Here is a 17,944-nt window from a genome sequence, read left to right on the forward strand (position 1 = left end):
GGGCTTTGTATGATTATTATTTTACAATTTGTTGCTCAAAGATGAATCAATATAACGAGATTCGTAGCCCTCAGGATATCACAAACAAAACAAACACATTAAATTTGGGAACAATTTCAAGGCCACTGTTTTGTCTGCATATTATCTTTCACCACAGCAACAGCCACACGACAGGCGTCCCGAAGCGATTGGGGTTTCAGGCACTGCGCAGCTCGACTGGAACACATTGGATTCCACGTGAGGGTTGTGTGCATTGATTGACTGATGGACAGGTGCTGCAACCAATGGCGACGCGCCGGCGTGTACAGTCCCTGATGTGATAATAGAGTGGCGGCTCGGCTTGGAAGCTGTGAGCCAATCAGGAAGAGGCTGGGTCCAGCTGTCACGTTCTCCGATGCGTGCAGCGGCGGGGATCTTACCGGAGTCTGTAGGGCGATCGCGATCGCTTTAATTTACCAGGAAAAGCTGATAGTGGTCGGCAGCGGAGCGTATTTCGTACTGCATGAATATTTCTGTTTGTTTCGCTTTTCCGTGACTTTCTTTAACGACCCCCCCAAAGGGGAGGAATTAGATTACCATTTTTTTCTGTACCTATAGGTAGGTTACGGTGCACCTGATTATTATATTGCATAGGTCTCATGTTTTTAATCTAACGATTGAATGTATTGTACAGTAGTTAGAATGATTTGGGCTGTCAGTTGCGGTTTTAATACGTAGATGGGAATCCGGTGTTCTGAAGATCAGTTACGTAATCCATCTAGTGCCTGGGAAACGTGTTTGATGCGTGTCGTGAAAAATGTGTTTACAGAGATAAGGTTAACTGGTCATGCAGTGGTGTCGTTGTTTTCACCGTGAAGTAGGCACCGAGGTAAGTTCGAGCGACCTGTCTCCTCTTGTGGTCCCGTCACAAAGGAAGAGCTGCGCTGACTCGTTTCGATCGGTTTCATTTCCGAAGTTTTCATTTAACTATATATCGACAATTGAGCCGACGTCGGAAGACAAGACTGTGATTTTAGTCTACTGGTTTTAATGTCTTTACCCTGCTTTTTTTGGGGGGGGGAGGAGAGTGAGCTCGTGCAGTTTAAATCTAAAATCGTAATTAGGATAGTGTCGTTTTCTTTAACCTACTCATTAACTTTATTGTGAAGCTGCCAACTGATAGCCGGTGATTGTCGTGTCGTTGATGCGTTAACAGCCCAGAGCCAATACAGTATAAGAATTGTGTAAATAAAAACGTGTAAGTGTAATATTTGGAACGAATCTTCTGAACGGGCAAGCCGGGGTTTGGCGATTTCGAAGAATCCAATAGCGGGGAGAGTACCATTCGGCCCGTTATTCACGTGTTCGCCTGTTCAGCTAATCTCACTACGCTTCTTCTGCGCCTAAAATCTCACCTAACCTTATGCGCCACACACGAAATGCTGAAGGAACACAGCAGGCCAGACAATACCTATGGAAAACGTCGGCGTTTCGAGCCGAGACCCCTTCATCAGGACACGCCTTACGCTCTGCTATATTCACTTGGCTGCGCGAGAGTTTTTACCAATAGCACCGAAATTTAAGTTTCGGTGGTTTGTTGGCAAATAAAAAAATGGATCAAAGTACCTATGCGATATATCAGTTACATAACTGAGCAGTTGCCGACTTTATCGTTGGTTAGAAATTGTATCACTGATATAAAAGTTAGGTTACACTCCTTTGGAGATCTTTTGGGGGAGAAAGTGTACATCGTGAAAATCGTCATGAGCTGGTCATGCTATGGTGTGTGACTTTTTTTTGGTATCGTGTATGAGGCCACCATTTGTGCATTGTCCATTTCTAACCTTGTTGGAGTTTCGAAGGTACAACCTGTAACCATTGTTCAAAAGTCCCAAAATAACTAGAACCTCCTGCGTTATTGCGTTGCTTTTTTTCAATCGCTTCAGAACTGTGGGCTGTCCAAAGGCTTTGCAAAGTCCGTGAATTGCGCTAAATCAGAGCATTTAGTTGATGAGACCTACTGATTAAATGGGTGACTCAATGGTGAGACCATTGTTAATAGTCTGTTACTGGATGCAATGTTGGAGCTTTACTGGCTAAGCAGGGTGGGTCAGACACTGCATGAGACAAATACATGCATATTTGTGATGTGACCTCATGCAGAGGCACTACTTCATCATGTTACTTGGATGTACACTGTACTTGTAGGCTCCGAGTTGTTTGTCACCTGAGCTATGTGAAATGCTGCAGAAAGAACTGTGCCCATGCTGTCATGCATGGACTGCCCACTCTATGAAGATCAAGGTGACTTTAACTCTCAAATTCTTCACTACAGGATCCTTCCAGGTGCCACCCCAGATCTTTCTTCCCTCCCTATTTGCTACTTAATGCAGCATTAGAGAGGTCACCTATATACTGCACCACCTAAGGAATTACTTCAGCAATTTTGATTTCAGTGATAAACAGTCAGGCACAGAGATATGCCAGCAATTGGTGTGCCCATAAAAGTTCTCATTTCTAACTTGGAACTTTTCCTCAACAGAAGGAGTTACCACTTCATAAATGTGTAAATGTTTGTGGATCATCAGAGAGTTTTGGCAATGCAGAATGCCATTTTTCTGGGAAGCATGCCACACACAGTTATCCTTAGGGAAACTGGACTCCTAGACATTTTCCTTGGAGACAAGAGAGACTGTAGATGCTGGAATCTGGAACAACACAGAAAGCTCTGGAGGAACAAAGCTGGTCAGGCAGGACATATGGAGTGCTTCAGACTGAGTCCAGACAAATGGTCTTTACCCAAAATATTGACCATTTCTTTCCTTCCATAGATGCTGCCTGACTTGCTCAGTTCCTGCAGACTTTTTCTGTGGCTAGTGCTTTTTGGAGGGATAAGTCCTGGACAACAAAGGCAACCCTCTACTTCCCTGGCTCCAGACAATAGTTAGCAGCCTTTCCTTAGCTTCTGAGCATTGGTACCACAAGTGTCAAGTCACTTTCAGATTCCTCGTGTTGATTGTCTAAAAATGAATTTCCATTACTTGCATCAAACTGAGGATTCCTTTGGTACAACCCCAGCAGTGGTGGAGGTTTCATCGTTGTGCACCCCTCTGTTCAGCAGTCCATCAGTCTACCAGAGAAAGAGCAGCATTGAGATCTGAAGCCTACAACAGGCACAGACTGCAAAACAAAAGTATCAGGAGAATCCATTAGCCTCAGTCTCACTGAGGAGTGGAATGGACAGAGGAGCATTCACTGCACTGGCCAGCAGGGTTTCAGTGATAGCCACCTCCTGTCAGGCTTTTTCTGTGGTAGCTTTGCTAAGACTTTCTTACATCCTTCATCCTGGCAGTTTTTCAGAGACAGTGTCCTGTCCTCCTTCCTACATCTAGAAGCATTCTTCCTCTCCAAGGGGCCCCACACAAAGGCTGATCGGAAGATAGATGGTCTATGAGTTAAAAAGACCAATGGTAATTTGAGAAATTGCCTGAAGAACAGAAAGCAGAACACTATCGTGAACATTTGCAATGGTGTGCCTGTGACCTCAAGTGCTAACAAGATTAGCTTTTATTTTAACATACTAACCTTTCAAACTTTGCAGATGACACTAGAAGGTGTAATCAACAATGATGATGGTGGAAGATCTTAAGAGGACATAGGTTGGCAGATTGGGCAGCCAAATGGCAGATGAAGTGGAAAGAGATTCATATTGACAAAAAGGGTGAAAACAGCCCATGTAGAGTGTATGGCACATTTCTAAAGGGAAAAAGACATTGAGTGCACAAATCTTTATGGATGGCAGAATATGTGGAAGACCTGCTTTGTATAGTTTGTGGCTTTCTAGACTTGTACGTAGAGGCAATGAGAACAAAAGCAAAAATGTAATTCTGAACCTTTAGCATACTAATTAAGCCGCAGGTGTTGTATTGCTTCCTGATGATCGCTTTCATGGATAGATTTGAGAGAGTGCAAAGAAGACTTGGTTGAAAAGGCTGAAGGAATAAAGTATTTTAGATCACAAAGTTAGACTGAAAATTTGGTGTTCTCCTCTGCACATAGAATGCTGAGAAGAGATTTAATAGAAGATTATTTGATAGATTCTGAGAGGATGAGGGAAACCGAATGCATTAATGGATTGTCCGTAAACCAGAGGTGTATATTTATATTGATGGGAATGTTTTAATAAACCTTTTTAACCAGATATAGTTGTGATATGGATTTGGCTGCCTGTAAGAGTAATAAACACAGAATTTGATATTTGAGATAGACATTTGAGTGAAAGTAATTTGTGGTGCTAAGGGGAAAGGCCATATAAAAGGCACTGATAGGATTTACAAGCAGAGCTGGTATAAAGTCAATGGACTGCGCTTTTGCAAATTTTTTTAATACTTTATGCTTTATTGTCACCAAACATTTGGTACTAGAACATACAATCATCACAGCGATATTTGATTCTGCACTTCACACTCCCCGGATTACAAATATTAAATATTGTAAATAATAAAAATAGTTAAAATTAGTAAATATTAAAATTTTAAATTATAAATGATAAATCATAAGTAGAAAATAGAAAAAATGGGAATTAAGGTAGTGCAAAGAAACCGAGAATTAAATTTAAATTTAATTTAATTTTTCCCCCTTCTATATCATGAGAAATCTATGGTTGCTGCTGCAGTCATTTCAAAGCAGGACAAAGCCTCCTATTAACTTGCAATCAAAAATAGCAGATAAATCACTGATTAGTGCACTATATGAGAATCTGATGTTGTTGTTGTTTGTACAGGCTGTAATTGGCATTCCAACATAAAAAGCCTTCCTGTATTCTTGCCTTCTTTATTTCTCCTTGTAGCTACCATTAGGTTCAGTTCATGTTGAAATAAATTGCGCATTATGTTAATTTATTATGAAGAAATATTCTAAAAATCGAATCAGTTTATGTTTAGATATCATTTTCTAGAAATCCTTGAATTAGAATTATAATTAAATTTAACAGAAACAGATAATCTCTTTTGATTATCACCTAATCCAGAAAAATAGCCATATAATTGTATGCACTCTTTTATTGCACTTCTTGTCAATTTAACTGCAGCTGTTATAAATCTCATTCTGCTGGATCATGTAATGGTAGTTATATTCTGTCCACGTTGGAATTTGGTATTGGGATTGGACATCGCTTAAAATTATTGTCAAAATGGAATAGGATTGCTAGGTCTTTGTTCCGGACTTTTTTTGGAATGTGATGAATTACTGTAAGAAATTGTGCCAAATCAGTAATGCAGTATATCATCACGTTAGCACTTCCTAGCAGAATCTAACATTGCCTTGGTTAGAAATTAATGCTGCTTAGTATCGAATGACTTTTTATGTGAGGTGTATTATACAGGGTTTAAACAAGGCAACTGCTGCTGTCATGTGACAGTGAGGAAGCTGTTAGACCCAAATTGCAATGTTACAGGTTGGCAGTATTCTAACAAAAGATCTCAGGTTTATATAGTTTAAAAAGGTAAAATACACAGCAGGATAGCCTCTGTCTGTAAAGAGATGATACCGACTGTGACATTTATTAAATCATTGACTCTCACAAGGTTGGACTTCCAAAATGTCATAAACATCCCTTTTATCTTTTCAACTGCTATAGTGTGACAGCACTGAAGTCTTGACACCATTATATATTGATTGATTTTGGTTTATAGCAGTGTTAGCTATTCTGTCTTTGGTTACTAGGGAGGTATGGGTACGTAATTCTAAAGTAAAATTGAGTGGTTTGGCAAAATTGATCTGACAACAATAGTCATTTTAAGATGAAGTTATAAGAAACTTAATTATAGACATGCCAATGCAAACCAGTCTATGACATGAAGCAAACATTTGCCATTTGGTAAGCTGCATATTTTCCTTCAGCAAAGGAACTAGCTAGTTATCAAACTTTGTCTGTGAACATTTGAGTTCTGCTGAAGCTTGATGTCAAATCATACCTTCCTTCTGTGACACATTCCCTGTAGATTTCAAATTTGCCAAAGTGCTGGAAGAAGAAACCTATAACCTATGCATTACCCAGCCAGCATTCTGTAGATCAATTGTCACAAGCCTTAAAAATACTTAATTATTCTGTAAAATAATCCAAGTTCTGCCAAATGCTGAATCTTGCCATACATCCCCATGTAGCAACCAGCATGACTCATGCTACAAATGGGCCACTTGCTTTGCTTGCTACTGTGAAACTATTTTGGCTCCATAAACCCAAACATCTGGAACAGTGGAGCCAAATTTTGCAGTCAACATTTCTTCAGTTATCATCTGTCCCTTAAGTAATCTTTGGTTATTTTACTTCTACAGTTGAAGAAACATGGATATAACTTTTGGCAAGAATAGATTTATTGTTCACAAGCAGGAACAGTTGTACTGTTATCAAAAAAAGACATTGAATGTGATATTTCTGGTGAATGCCTTGGTTATGGACTCCCATGCTTCTTCCTTTTAGACTGCATTTGGAGAATGGCTACTTACCCAGAGGCAGAATTAGTGCTGCATTCAAGTGGTGACAATATTCAGGATCAAACGCAGGATCAAGAAGTGCAGCAGATGCATGATGATGTGGAGATGAAAAGCAGTGGCTCAAGTGGGACTGATTCAAATGGCAATGAGTTTTCAGAGAGTTCGAGCAGTAGTGCAAGCCATAATGAGAAGGATTCTGCTTTGCTCTTGGAGTCATTACCGAGCAGCAAAAGGTAGGATGATGTGCATAATTGTACTTAAAGTGATTGAAATTATTTTTGCTGTTCCAATTTTTTAAGTGCTGGGCTACCAAATGTGGGGAAGTTGGTTGTGTTATACATCTTGTCTACATGACAGTTCATTTGCATAAACTATTTTTTTAATAAAACCAGTTTATACTGGACTTATGAAACTGAGAACTTAACTTTGGAAATATGCAGAATATATTTCAAAAAATGTGGCTTGACAAGTCGCTTTAACCAAAAATTCACAAGATTTTGTTTGAATCTTTTGATCTCTGAACAAATGACTGTAATAGCAGTTGTTTTTATCAGTTTAGGTTTGTTGTACAACTTGTTCTATCAATTTAAAGTAAGCTTTATGATTTTTCCTATGAATCTCGCATGAGTACTGCAATAAAAAGTTGTGGTAAAGTTTTAAAGTATCAGGTAGAACCGTCTAGTCTTACTTTTGTTCTTTCATTCTCGAACATCAACTGCACAGGAGTTGACTTAAAACTGTTGACAAACGATTGTCTTCTATTGACTACATTATTATGCATAGACCATAATGCAGTTCTTGCTGTTCAGCAATTGGGTTCAGCAAACTCATTTTGGCACAATGTACTAGGTATCAGTACAAACTGGTATTGGAATCATAGCTGAGTGATTCATGATTGAACACTGATTCATGTCTCTCTTGGAAATTCTTCTAGCTTTTTATTTTGCTTTTGGGTGCACTTTTTTTGCATATTCACATGTTGGGTTGTCATGTTGTGTGTCTTCGTGATTATCTACATCCTTCATCATGAATGCAGTGTATTTGTCAAAACCAGTTGATAATGAAATTAATGTCATCACTCACAAATGTAATAGTGGACGCTGCTTCACTTTTGGCTGTACGTTCTGTAGTGAATATTACCGTATTCAATATGATGCTGATTGAATATTTGATAGTGTAATATTGTAATTACTTATATCACCTCTAATAAAATGTGTAGTGAACTCTGCAAGAGTAGTTTGGTGTAACTGTGCCAGCTTCTCCCCAGGTGGAACGTGCGGACTGTTGATGAGCTTTTGATTTGTGTTGAATGGACATCATGCATTTTCCCATGGTCAGTGAAAGCTGTTGAGATTCAGCCACCTCAAGTGATCTTATGTACTTCCTAGTGGCAAGTTTCATAGCAGCGTTTATTGGAATAGGAGCCATAAGTAGCCCACCAGTTTACCGGTGTGTAACACAGGGAGGCCAAGGAAGAAGAAGAGAAATGCTTTATGGCATGCTTTCCAAAAAAAAACCCTAACCCATCCGTGGATTTATGTTGCCCTTGTGCTGTTTGGCTATTTATGGACATTTAGTTCTTGATTTTGGTGCTGACGTATTGATTACCAGGGACTTTTTTTTTCATCACTTAAGCAATTTTTTTTCAAGTGTTTTGGACAGATGTGGCATAGTGGTTAGCACAATACTATTATAGCTCAGGGCGTCAAGAGCTCAGGGTTCAATTCCGACGTCCTCTGTAAGCAAGTTTGCACAATCTTTTCCGTGTGCACGTGGGTTTGCTCCCACAGTCCAAAGACATGTCGGTTAGTAGGTTCATTGGTCATTGTACATTGTCCTGTGATGAAGTTAGGGTTAAAGTTAATAAGTTGCTGGGCAACGTGGCTCAGTGGGACGGAAGGGCTTGTTCCGCATTGAATCTCTAAATAATAAAAAAAATAATTATTTCTTTGGAGCTGAATTTTCAATGGTATTTTCCGCTGCTGCTGATTAGCAGTGAAATTTTAACAGTGTTGTGCTTGTTGCATTTAGAGATAAATTGAACTGAATTGTCATTTGAAATATCCAAATTCATAGCTTGGAGAAATAAAATATAAATAATTGTTTAGCCTTGTTTCAATTGGTATAAATTTATGATTATGCTGTGGCTAAAAATTACAATTAAACATTGTTTTGTTATGTATAACATTATAAATTATGACATTCTTCTGATACTTGCTGTGTAATTTCTAAAGTACTAATACAAAGAAAAGAAAACGAAGATTTGCTGAAGTATATACGCGAAATAAGAGGCTTCCTTTCATGCCTCTCTCATTTGAAAAAAATAAAACTACTGACAGGTTGGTTCCAAGTAATTTCTACTTGTGTGTTTAGTAATATGGATGTACATTATTGAGGTTTGGCAGTTTCCCATTTGCTTGATACATTTATTTCAATCTTAAAAGGTGGTTGCTCCAATAATGACAGTTTTTGGAAATTATTAAGAATTCTTTATTTTTATTTTTAGACTGGCATGTTTCAGGAGATTTTGCTTCTATTTTTCTTGTTTGTTTATTTATCATTGGATTTATTTGATTAGTTGCATTTTCCTTGTTCTTATCCCGAAAGAGCACTACAGCCAAATATCTGCAGTTGATACTGTTGACAAAATAACTTTTTGTAGGACAAAAATCACAATCAAGCCTCTGACAACATCTCTGCAAGCATTAGTCAGTGAAGGTAGATTAGAAGTGCAGACCTGATTGACCTCTCTTTCCCTAACCTTGGCCTATCAATGAGCTTCCCAAAGTGCTGTGTTTGGATTTGGGTATAGATCTTGACTGAAACTGAGACTTTCCTGGTCTAAGTGGCTGTCATTCATTTTTTTAAAAATTCTAACTACATACAAATATCCTGAAACAAAATGCAGCCTTTTTCTTAAGACTTATACAGTGGTTCGTTCTGAAACAAGAACCAATTGTTAAATGACTAAGTGGTACATGACTTCTTCATTGTGATGTGGTGATTCACTGGCTCTCCCTGTATTTAAGCAGAAGTTTTTGGGGTGCAATGGATTTTACAGGTCTTGCATAAATACAGCAATCATCTTCTTACTTTTTTCACCAGAAAATGTAATATTTTATTCTGGTTTGCAAAATCTTAATTGATTTTAGCTTGCTTATTAAATTGAAATTACCATGTACTGTGTGTTTCTTTATCTCCTCACATTGACTGGAACAGTCAGAAGGCAGTCAAAAGGACGTAATCATGGTTATATAATAGTGCTCACATGTGCATTCTGTGATTGAGGCTGGTCACAAGGGTGTGTACTCATTGCAACAATGTTGTGTAGCAGTTGCCAAGCACTCAGAAACTGGTACAGTATTGTTGTCAGTATTATATAAAATCTGGTTTACTTATTCCAAATTCCTCTCCTGATGTTTGGGAATAATTTGGCAGCTTGACAAAACAGTTAGAATACTACTGACCGATGTAATGTAATCTGGATCCTTCCTAACGATTAGCATATGTAGACGTAGTTCCCAGATAAATCTATAGTTTTAGTGCTGAATGTGATACCTCTTTGGGTTATTTTCCAAATAATTAATAGAAACTTACCTAACTAGGAAAATTTTGTCATTCCTCTCCCATAATTTGGATTACTGCCATGGGATTTATGGGTATAATATCTAGAAGGATCTTCTGAATGAGTGGAGGGAATGAAGTTAGAAATGGCAAAATATACAAGTAAACTATGTGCAAAAAAATTGAGGGAGGTGATGAAAATCTTAGCTCCCTAAAAGCAAAGCCATGAATTCCCAGAGTCATTCTGATCCTCTCACTGTAAGTGTGCAGAATAAAGTTCTTACAAAATAGGCATTTCCTTCAACTCCAAAAGAGTGAGGATGGACTTTAAATTCAGGGATAAGCTTTATCAAATTATTGACCTGGCTGTTGGACTCTGTGGAGCGAAAAGATTTTGTGGTTGTTTTCACTTGTTTTCAGTTGGATTTTATGTTTGTTTCTCTCAGAACTTGTTTGTTTCATTGCTGTCTGTGATTTGCTCTTAGTTTTCCTGAATAAACGTAATCTATTAAGCAAAAGCCCCTTGCATTTATAGTTATTTTGTGTTTCTGTATCCGTTGGGAAACATTTGTTTAGATAGCTCTAATGAGATTGTGCTAGGTCCATGTGTTGCCTGCCCTTTTGTTTGTAGGATAGAAAATGGGGGCCAAACTCCTAGGTTAAATGTAGGCACGTATTAGTGTTAATGCCAATATATGCTTGGCTTTGCTCCCATTCTTACTTCAGTATGAATTATGGAACATTAAGGGCAAATTATGGAGCATTAAAGGCAATTTTCATCCTGTTAATTCATGGTACTAACAGACCAATTACCATCCCAGAGGACAGGTGATTGTGGTGTACCCGGCGTCCTGCTTCTACTCTGCCACATATTACCTGCAGGCGATTTCATAGGCATACCTTAAAAGCCATAATTCTCTGCTGGAGCTTGGACCACAGTGAAATATTAATGCTGACTGCTGCGTTGCTCATTGAAATCCAGCACTGCATCAGAAGAAGATTGAAACATTGTAAATGCTGTAATTATTTCTTTGGAGCACAGAGGAGCAGGAATGCTGCTTCAAGCACTGCAAGAATATTGCTGGCTTCTATCCCTGGGCTTTCTCTGACTCCATACTCCAAATTGCCCTCATTCCAGCTGGGTTCATCTTGTATAAATTTTCTTCAGGCAGCCTGTATACCCCCTCTGTATGGGAATTAAACCTTGTGTGCATGATCTTTGTATTAGTAATGTTCAATATAAATCATGCAAAGTAATGTTTTAATGTTTTGTTTTTTCCTCCGGACATGTATGTTAGAGATAATTATTGACTACAAATAAAATTAAAACCATTTTCTCTTTTTATGCAGCGCCAATTCTCAGAGCCTCTCCCTTCACTGCAGTTCAAATGGATTCAGCCTCATTAGTGCTAGTTCAGAACCAGACAATCCTTCAACAAGTGGATGCAGGTGGGTGTTGCATATTCCAGCCCCTGTCCACACTGCTCTCCAGACCAGAAAACTTTTAATATTTTGAAGCAACTTTTGTTCTCTTCAAAGTGTTACATCACTAAAGTGGGTTAGTTTCTTCTCTAAAAATTGCATGCAAGTTATTCACAAATGTACCAAAAACAATGTTAAGTTGATACTGGCAGTTCAATTTCTAGTTAGTTTTTCCCTCATTCAGTCTTCCTGTGAATGTCTTCATTCCTCGATTATGGTTTTACAACCTCCATTTGAGCTATTGATACAGGAGATCAAAGTGGAATATTGCAGGTCTCTGTGCCTCATTTAATCTAAGTGAACTCCGAGCATTTATGAAGTTTGTCAACTATTTTCCTGTGTAAAAGAGTGCTCCTAATAATAAAAAGTTCTGAAAACTTTTAATTCTGCTGTTTAAATTAAATTTAATGATCCAAATAAGGTAATGAAATGGCTACCTCGAAGAAAAAAAAACTGGTGAAAGGCCAAGTTCTTAGCTTCAGAATGCTCATTTTCATTTATAAAATGCACTTGATTCCAGTTTGTGATGATAAGAAGCTTTGAAAATGAAATTAAAGCAGTGTTTATATTTTTGGATTGCAGTAGTGACCAATCTGCCAAAGCAAAGACACAGAAAGAGTTGATAAAAGCACTGACAGTCTTAAAAAGGCACTTGCCATCTGAAAAGATGACTAAAGGAAAATCCAGGACACTTTCTACCTTGAAGTATGCATTGGATTGCGTAAAGCAGGTGCAAGGTAGGCTTCTACTGCATCAAAAGAGAATAGCATTTTCAGATATGGGAATGAGAAAGGCATTTCTATATGTATCCAATCCGGGAAGATTAACAAAGTCATAAGAACACTTGAAATAAATGAGCACCTTGTCAGTGGACTAAGAAGGGAACAGTGAGAGAAAGAACTGAGCAAAGAAACAAGAAAACTATGAAATGAGGACAACCCTTCCTTCAGCTTAGCAGAGATAATCCCTCTGTCCTAATCAGCTCTCGCCCTCTCTACACTTAGAAAGAAACCAGTTTTCTCTTTTCCCCTGTTCTGAAGGATCTTTGACCTGAAATGTTTGCTATGTTTCTCATTCAGATGCTGCCTCATCCGAGTACAAACGGTGATTGATAAGCTCTTGGCCTAAGGTAGAAGGAGTCAATATTAGAAAACCTAGCACATTTATTTTTCAGCATAGTCCCCTCCTACATTTACACACTTAGTCCAGCTATCGTGGACCTCCAGAAAGTGCTCACAGCAGGGGTGATTGATAAGTTCATGGCCTAAGGCAGAAGGAGATGAGTTATTAACTTAAAACTTACTGCATAATCACTCAGAGTTGAACTGCATGTGCACGTAACGAGAGCTGTATGAGTCTTCTCCTTCTACCTTAGGCCACAAACTTATCAATCACCCATGCTATGGGCACTTACTGGAGGTCCAAGATCCGTATGCTCCACAACTGCTGGACTAACTGTGTAAATGTAGGAGGGGACTATGTTGAAAAATAAATGTGCTAGGATTTCTATAATTGACTCTTTCTACCTTAGGCCACGAACTTATCAATCACCCCTCGTATTTCCAATATTTTTTGTTTTTTGTTTCAATTTCAGATGTGCGTTTTTTTAAAACGTTTGTTACCATGTATGTGCTTCCAACTTGCAGTTCAATTCGCAGTAGTCCCCACTCGCTTAACACTTTTTATTTTGTTAGAGAAATTTACTAATTTTTCCAGATTTAATTTAACTCTTGTAATTTGGTTGGATTCTTTCGATATCTAACCTTTTGTTTGCTTTAGAGTTAGAGGTCAGTGAATGTTTAATCAGAAGGCAAGAGACTACTTGTTTTTCAGCATCTCGAGTTTTAGCTGGAGAGTTTTTCTAAGAATTGCATAATATTGGTAATGTTTAAATAATTGGTGAATGTCACTTTGTCAATTCCTTCTGCAGCAAATGAAGAATACTACAGGGTCCTAATGAACACTGATACTGAATCAAATAGCTTGAGCATGAACTCCTTCACAGTCGATGAAGTAGAGAATACCATTTCTGAATACACCTCAAAGAATGCTGTAAGTTGTAAAAAAAAATAAATGCCTGGTATCTAATCTTTGTGGTAGCTTTGTACAGGAAGTATTTCATACAAATTATGAGTCAAATGCAAATCTCATCAGTAGTTATCTATTAAGAAAACTAAGCCATTTTGAGTTTGTTCAGAATTAGCTATTATTTTGAAGGATGCAAACAAAGATGAATGGTAAAGTAACAAGTTACCTGATTTAAAATTAAAGGCTTGTTTTTATAGAATAGTTTTCACATCCCTTTCATGAGATCTGGAAGAAGCTTTGAACTGTAAGTGCTATTACGAATGTGGGAAACACAGCGAAACAGATTTCTACAAACAGTAGCATGATGAAGATATTTCAGAAACACTGATCAGAACACTGGACAACTATTATTTTCTCTAAAGTAATGCTTTGTGATTTTCTACATTAACCTGTGAGAGCAAACAAGGTGCCTGTTCAATCTCTCACCCAAAACTGATACCTCAAACAATGCATTGGTTCCTTAGTCTCTGCCCAGATTTTAGTGGATGATGGGGTAGTAAATTGGATTAGTAAGTATGCAGGTGATACTAAGATAGGTGGCGTTGTGGATAATGAAGTGGGTTTTCAAAGCTTGCAGAGAGGTTTAGGCCAGTTAGAAGAGTGGGCTGAAAGATGGCAGATGGAGTTTAATGCTGAAAAATGTGAGATGCTATATTTTGGTAGGACTAATCAAAATAGGACATACATGGTAAATGGTAGGGCATTGAAGAATGCAGTAGAACAGAGGGATCTAGGAATAATAGTGCATAGTTCCCTGAAGGTGGAATCTCATGTGGATAGGGTGGTGAAGAAAGCTTTTGGTATGCTGGCCTTTATAAATCAGTGCATTGAGTATAGGAGTTGGGATGTAATGTTGAAATTGTATAAGGCATTGGTGAGGCCAAATTTGCAGTATTGTGTACAGTTCTGGTCACCGAATTATAGGAAAAATGTCAATAAAATTGAGAGAGTACAGAGGAGATTTACTAAAATATTGCCTGGGTTTCATCTCCTAAATTACAGAGAAAGGGTCTTTATTCTTTGGAGCGTAGAAGGTTGAGGGGGGACTTGATAGAGGTATTTAAAATTATGAGGGGGATAGATAGAGTTGACGTGGATAGGCTTTTTCCATTGAGAGTGGGGGAGATTCAAATAAGAGGACATGAGTTGAGAGTTAAAGGGCAAAAATTTTGGGGTAACATGAGGGGGAACTTCTTTGCTCAGAGGGGGTAGCTATGTGGAATGAGCTTCCAGCAGAAGTGGTTGAGGCAGGTTCGATGTTGTCATTTAAAGTTAAATTGGATAGATATATGGACAGGAAAGGAATGGAGGGTTATGGGCTGAGTGCAGGTCAGTGGGACTAGGTGAGAGTAAGAGTTTGGCACGGGCTGGAAGGGGCGAGATGGCCTGTTTCCGTGCTGTAATTAATTGTTACGTAGTGCTGATAAATCTGGAGCAGTCAAGAACCTTTTGATTCAAATTTTGTATTAGTAGCCAGTGGAAATATGCATGGGAGATGTATGTGGACAAGGTGTTGAAATCACATTAGTGTTGAAGTGCAGAACAGTGTTACTTCTGAGGAAAATTGTTCCACTAATTGTAAAAGTACATTGGGTCCAACAGTACAGCTTATACACTACTTCAGTTTGTTTATAAATCAGCCTAGTTTCTATATAATAAATTTACCTAGCTGTGTATGTATTTGAGTATTGAACATAGTTTTGATTTTTTTTTTCATTTGCTGCATTGGGCGTGTTTTTCAGGATATCTTTGCTGTAACTGTTTCCTTAATCACGGGCCAGATTGTATACATCTCTGACCAAGCTGCCTCTATTTTGAATTGTAACAAAGAAGTCTTCAAAAGCATGAAATTCACAGAACTGCTTGCTCCACAAGATGTTGGAGTTTTCTACAGCTCCACAAAGCCATCTCAGCTTCCTATGTGGAACATGTGCACAGCTGGTGAGTGTGCATCATATTAATAGATCCTTAAACAGCTTTTCAGATACTGTTATGTAATGGTGCCATTGATGTCTGCTTTCTTCCAGTAGTTGTTTTGCTCACAGAGCTCAGTACAGTTATCTGGTTGCCTAATCTAATTTTGCTGTCAACTTTCCAAATCTAGGAAGCTGAGTAAAATATATGTCATTCATGTCCTTTTGTGTGGACAACTCAAACTCTGAATTATGTCTTTGTGTTGATTCCGCTGAGGTAATTTTTATATACAGTATGCACCTCTGCACAGTTCCTTTCTAATTCATAAAAATAATTGAATAAAACTGAAAATTAATTATCCATCTTCACAATTCTATCCTGGTTGGCTACGGACAACCTTTTCTTTCTCTCTCATTCAGTTTTCTCATCCCCACAGCCCTTGCAGCAAAAATTAAAACATCAGGAACTGCTGTGACCTATTGCCTGATTACAAAAAGACATTAATGATTTTATAGAATAGGCATGTAATTGGTAAATTGTTTTTATATTTATTTTGAAATTGTGCATATTGAGAGGAAGGTTAGGAAGGGCATCTCCTAGTGGGAATAATATAAATTCATTGGGGAATTCTAATTTACTACCTTTACTTGAGAATTCAGACATTCTGAATAATAATTTTAACTTATTTATTGAACTTTTTTATACAGAGGATGCAGTTCAAAGTGCGTTATAATGGGATAAAGTGCAAACATGAGAATAAAAGACAAAAATATGTTAGTTAAAAGCAAGGGTAAATAAGTAGGTTTTGAACTGGTGTTTAAAAGTGTCAACTAAGGTTTCATCTCTTATAGTTTAGGTATTGAATTTTACGTTTTAGGACCATAGTTCAAGGAAGTTGACCTCCCAATTATCTTTTGAGGGGAGATTGTTTAAATTTAAGAGACTGGTAAAAGAAAACCTGAGAGCTCAAGCATGATTATAAAACAAACATGATTCTGTGATGTACTCCAGTTCCAGATCATTAAGACCTTTAAAAACAAGTAAGAAAACTTTAAAATCAATTCTAAAAGATAAAGGAAACCATTGCTAAGTAGCTCGGACAGGATTGATATGTTCCCTTATCCTGGTTTTAGTTAAAAGTCTAGCCGTGGCATTCTGAATGAGTTGAAGATTATCAATAGATTGCTTTGGAAGGCCAGTAAAAAGTGAATTGCAGTTATCTAGTCTACTGGATGTAAAGGTGTGAGTTCATTTTTCAGCATCATTACATTACTGAAATGGATGTACCTTTGCAGTATTTCTTAAATGTAGAAATGCTGCTCTGGTCACTTTAGAATTCAAATCTGAGTCAAAGGTAACATCCAGTCTTGCTACTTCTGGTTTTACAAGGGAAACCTATTTCCCAAGTTTATCAAGAAGTTTATCTCTTTTGCCTTTGCAACTAACCAGAAGTATTTCAGTTTTATCTTCATTCAAGATTAGAAAATTATTCCTCATCCATTTGTTTATTGCACCCATACCAGGTCAGAGAAGATAGGGTGTTATCATCACCAAGCTCAACTGAGATATACAGTTGTGTATCAGCTGCATAACTGTCGAAATCAAGTTTACACTCTTTAATGATGTTTCTCAAGGGAGGCATATATAAGGAGAAGAGTAGGGGACCAAGATAGCTTCCCTGAGAGGTACCAAAAGTTACATCATATCCGTTAGAAAATTGGTCTCCAAGATAGACAAAAAATTTCCCTCTAAAATATATGAATGAAACCAATAAAGGGGACTACTAGAGAGGCCAAACCAATTCTCCTGGTGATCTAGGAGTACGTTGTGGTCCGTTGTGTCAAAGGCAGCTCTTAGATCTGGAAGAATTGGAATGAGACTCTGCTGGCTGAGCTTAAGTTCACTGACAATTTTGTTAACGGACGTCTCTGCTGATTGAAACTTTTCTAGAATATTGTTCTCATTTGAAAAGTTGTTGAGTTGGTTGAAAATGGCTTTCTCAAGAAAGTAGGCCTGTAGTTAGCTAGTACCCCCCTATAAAGATTTGGCTTTTTAAGTAGGGGTTTGGCACAATTTTGAAAGCATCTGGAAAAAACTTGAGTTTTAAGGGATGTGTTAATTATTTCCCAACATAATTGAAAACACTATTAAAACAGTCCTTAAAAATTGTGGTAGTAATAGGTTTGAGACAACAAGTAGACAGTTTACTCTTTGTTACAATCTTAGAGAGTTCTGAATTGGAAATGCAGTGGATTCCAGCTAATTGGGCCAATAGTTAATCAAGCAGCTGCTTATTTGGGAAAACCTTAAAGAATGAAAATTAATCAAGAAATATGCCAGAATTCTGTTTGTTTATTTAGGACAAAATACTGCTTATTTAGGACAGGAGACTGTTGCCAAACTGCTTCTAACTGGAGTCAGT

At 37.9% G+C, this 17,944-nt stretch overlaps 1 protein-coding gene across 5 annotated transcripts in view; it reads left to right on the forward strand.

Annotated features, from left to right (window-relative positions):
- Window positions 1–414: 414 nt before the first annotated feature.
- per2 (period circadian clock 2) overlaps window positions 415–17,944 on the forward strand; it is an 89,681-nt gene continuing 72,151 nt past the window's right edge. For 3 of the 5 annotated variants that reach the window (XM_063045923.1, XM_063045924.1, XM_063045926.1), the window contains exons 1-7: window positions 415–597; window positions 6,461–6,707; window positions 8,709–8,813; window positions 11,389–11,487; window positions 12,103–12,257; window positions 13,451–13,572; window positions 15,351–15,549. In XM_063045923.1, the coding sequence (XP_062901993.1) occupies window positions 6,475–6,707; window positions 8,709–8,813; window positions 11,389–11,487; window positions 12,103–12,257; window positions 13,451–13,572; window positions 15,351–15,549 (913 nt within the window). In that variant the 5' untranslated portion in view covers window positions 415–597; window positions 6,461–6,474. The remainder of the gene's footprint in view (window positions 598–6,460; window positions 6,708–8,708; window positions 8,814–11,388; window positions 11,488–12,102; window positions 12,258–13,450; window positions 13,573–15,350; window positions 15,550–17,944) is intronic. The other 2 variants (XM_063045925.1, XM_063045927.1) reach the window with 1 other exon arrangement.

The sequence above is a fragment of the Mobula hypostoma genome, chromosome 4 (genome assembly GCF_963921235.1).
Source record: "Mobula hypostoma chromosome 4, sMobHyp1.1, whole genome shotgun sequence".
Classification (NCBI taxonomy): domain Eukaryota; kingdom Metazoa; phylum Chordata; class Chondrichthyes; order Myliobatiformes; family Myliobatidae; genus Mobula; species Mobula hypostoma.